The sequence below is a fragment of the Stegastes partitus genome, unplaced genomic scaffold (genome assembly GCF_000690725.1).
Source record: "Stegastes partitus isolate 25-593 unplaced genomic scaffold, Stegastes_partitus-1.0.2 Scaffold1152, whole genome shotgun sequence".
Classification (NCBI taxonomy): domain Eukaryota; kingdom Metazoa; phylum Chordata; class Actinopteri; family Pomacentridae; genus Stegastes; species Stegastes partitus.
Genome location: NW_007578883.1, coordinates 103,899 through 107,595, shown reverse-complemented (window position 1 = coordinate 107,595; position 3,697 = coordinate 103,899). Strand labels below are relative to the sequence as shown.

At 45.3% G+C, this 3,697-nt stretch overlaps 1 protein-coding gene across 1 annotated transcript in view; it reads left to right on the top strand.

The window, feature by feature from the left end:
• The first annotated feature begins 616 nt into the window (after positions 1 to 616).
• Positions 617 to 3,697, top strand: part of spire2 (spire-type actin nucleation factor 2) — a 55,243-nt gene continuing 52,162 nt past the window's right edge. Inside the window, exon 1 of the mRNA XM_008296799.1 lies at positions 617 to 914. Within this exon, the coding sequence (XP_008295021.1) occupies positions 617 to 914 (298 nt within the window). The remainder of the gene's footprint in view (positions 915 to 3,697) is intronic.

The following is a 3,697-nucleotide window of genomic DNA, read 5'->3' as shown; positions in this document are numbered from 1 at the left end:
ACACACAATGACCAGAGACAAACACACAATTCCTACAGAGACACGATATGACCGAATGGAGACACACAATGACGACAAAAACACAAAGAAATAACACAAAAAAACAGAAAAATATAGATGACGCAAAGCCTCAGAGGTGGAGAACGACGGAGGCACTTAAACCCTAAATAAACACAAAATGATGGAAAAAATACACAAAATCACCGAAAACACTGAAAAATATAATGACAACCTGTTGAATCAGATTCTCCATAGAGTGACTCTAAAGACCCACCAGGACATCAGAACCCTCTGCAAAGACTCACAAAGCACCACAACCACAGCTCAGAGCACGTGTCTGATGTCTGGACAGCCTCCTGAGCTGTGGTCAAGTTCACGGTTCATCGAGCTTTTATTTTGAAACGTCAGCTGGTCGGTGGTTTTATTTTTGAAAGCCGGAAGCGGAGGTGCCGCGTGTTTGCTCTGCGGCAGCTTGACGCGCGGTGAAGTCGCGCTGCAGCTGCGGCGCTAAAACGGACGTGAAGCGGCGACGCGCAGCAGACCGGGCCGAGCGGCGGACCGCGCAGATGGCTCCGGTGCAGACCGACTGAAGGATGGGCTCCACGGCGACGCAGCCATGGCCAGATCCACCAACAGAACCGCCGAGGACGGGGACCCACGGGTGAGCGCCCCCACGGACCGGGGCGAGCCGCGGGACCTGGCCGAGCCCCGGGAACTGTCTCTGGAGGAGGTGCTGAAGTCGTACGAGCAGCCCATCAACGAGGAGCAGGCTTGGGCGGTGTGCTACCAGTGCTGCAGCGGGCTCCGGCTGCCCCGCCCGCCGGCCCCGAGGGTCCGCCGGGTGAAGGAGCCGTCCTCCATCCTCCTGCACCGGGACGGAACCGTGTCGCTGCGGCCGGAGCCCCAACACGACGGTAGGACAGCGGTTCCCTCCAACTTCCCTCCAAACACAACTGTGACAAAGTCGATTTTAACATCACTTCGCTGCTGTGCAAAACAAGTCAGTCATTCCTTCTGACTTTTTATTATATTTTAAATATTTAAACCTACTTTTAAATTCGGCCTTAAGTAACACCCACAGTTTCGCACAGTTTTAATTAAATTACGACTTTTTGTCGCCGCACCGCGCGGTTTTCTCCCAGGAACAGGTCTGCAGCAGGCGGCAGCGACCACAGCGAAACAGTGTTGTTGTGAGGAAGCAGAGCCAGCTACAGATTGCTAGGCTAACCATACCAGCGCCGAATTAAAGAGAGCTCATAAAGGTTGAGCAACATATCTTAAACCTCCTTATATGTGTCAGGATATCGGAATGGAAACAAAATAGCTTTAAATTATGCGAATTTCTAAGGGAGTCTGGCACACAGGAACATGCTGTTCATTAAAGAAACAGTGCTTCCTTGTCCCGTCCCAACAACAGAAATTCCTCCCTAGCTGACCTTCAGCTACATTATATGATCATTCTGCACAGCACTGAGCCACTCGTACACAAACTTTATGGTGCCACATTATGTAATATTTGTCGCACTGTGCCAACAACCATGACTTGTATTATGCCGGTAAATGATTAATTATTCATGGCTTCACCCGAGCATCCCCTTATGCAAACACTGTTTTGGAGACTTCAAAGGATGGATGGAAGCCCAGAGGACTGTCGGCAGCCTCCTGGTTGTTCCTCCTGCTCCATGCAGCCTCTGCCTGCATCCCATCCTGCTGCATGTCAGTATTTATGTGCTCACTGCGGCCCATGAAACCTGTTCCACAGTCTGCACGCACACAACTTGAGGCCAAACTTGATTTGAAAGGGGCTGAATATTTCCCAGCCTGTGGCGAACTCCCATCCAGAACCCCAGATCTGATTCCCGCAGGCGGATCTCAGGCCAGTGTTTCTAGAAAGTGATGTTTTATTCAGGCGCTGCTTGTAGCTGATGGCTGGAAATGAGCTCAAAGTCACAGCAAAGGTCTTCAGTCTCTGCTGCATGTGGCCCGAAGCAGCACAACACTGTCGTAGTTTATTGTTTGAGCTCAGTCACAACCAGGAGCCAGAAGAGGCCTAAAAAATACCAGAAACATAAAACGATACAGAAGAGGCCTCATGAATGTTAAAATATGAGAGAGACGGAGAGAAAAGCTCAAATCTGAATTATTATTATTAAAAAAATGTCTTCCAAAGGATCAGAAACAGAGACTGTAACAGCTCCGAGATGAAAACACAAAGCAACACAGAGAAGGTCCATAAATATAAAACCATGAGTGAGCTGGAGAGATGAGGAGAGACGTGTTGAACCTCTGGATGATGATCAAACAGGAAGCTGCAGTTTGTGAAGCTGCTCATCAGCTGTAATGAACATCTGCATCAGACACGCATTGAATAATTCAACTGTTTAAATTTAACACTTATTTTTATTTAAATTTGTTTTATTTTTTAAATTTTATTTATTTGACTATTTTGTTTTCTTATTTTTATTTTATTTTTATTTTATTATATAAAATGTATTTATTTTATTTATTTTTAATTTGATTTTTTCTGGAAACAGACGCAGGTTTTAAAACAATCAAAGTTCATAAGTTACAAACGTGTGGCATCAAAAGTTTATATGTGAAGCTGTTATTCCTTAAATATGAAAAATATCGTCCTGAGAGACACGAGACGTCTGCAAAACGATGCAAACTGACCAAAATAGAGAAACAGTGAATTACTGAGACGTGAAGAACAACCAGAACTACAACAGTCAGACAGAACAACACAAACAGGATAAAGAAAATGATTCAGACTCTAATAATCAAACAGGAGACGAATGTCTTTTATTTTTCTGTTTACATGTGAAACAACATCTGCATGGTGTTAAAGCATCAGCAGATTATCAGCTACCAACACATGAAGTCAGAAGTTCATACCAGCGACTGTTGTTTCTTCATCATTACAAACACCTCGTGACTCCACCTTCTTGCCGTTAGCGTGCACCATCAGTCTGAACCATGTGGAAACTGGGAAATGCAAAATTGAAGAGTTTAATGATTCATGTTTTAGCAGATTTATGCAGATAGAGGTTTCTTTCAGAGATAACTGAATTCAGAAATAAGACAAACGAACACATCAGACGTCTCTGCTGCTGGATTCCCAGATGAGTCTGACAGAAGCTCGTTAGCTCAGATTTAAGGTTCAAGGACTCAGTTTACAGACACACAACAGGAGACGGATTACAAAACACAACTCTGGTCGTGTGGAAACATTTCAGCTGCAGAAATAAAGGTATCGACCAGACAGCAGCTCTCAGTCTGCAGAGTGACCAACCCTGACCAGGACAGACGCTGAGACCTTCTATAGATTCAACCTGCTGAAGCTTCATCCTCTGACTGCTTCATAACGCTGAGTCATGGTCAGCAGGATGGACAGGATGTGGCTTTTTTGACGAGTACTTACAAAAAACTATTTTTTTCTACAAAGTCATGTCAATTAATTAAACATATAAAATATAAAATAAGTCCATCAGTGTTCCTTCCCCCAGTCAGGGTTCAGCAGATGGACCTTCAGCTCCATCATGGTCCTGTTGGTCTCCATCAGTCTGAACATCTGGACGCTGCAGCTTCACCTCATTTTGATGAAACTGTTCAGACTCTGTCGGGTTCCACAGGGATCAGGAGGGAACAGAACTTTAAGTCCAGTTGGACTGAGGTCTGGACTCTGACTGGACCTCCA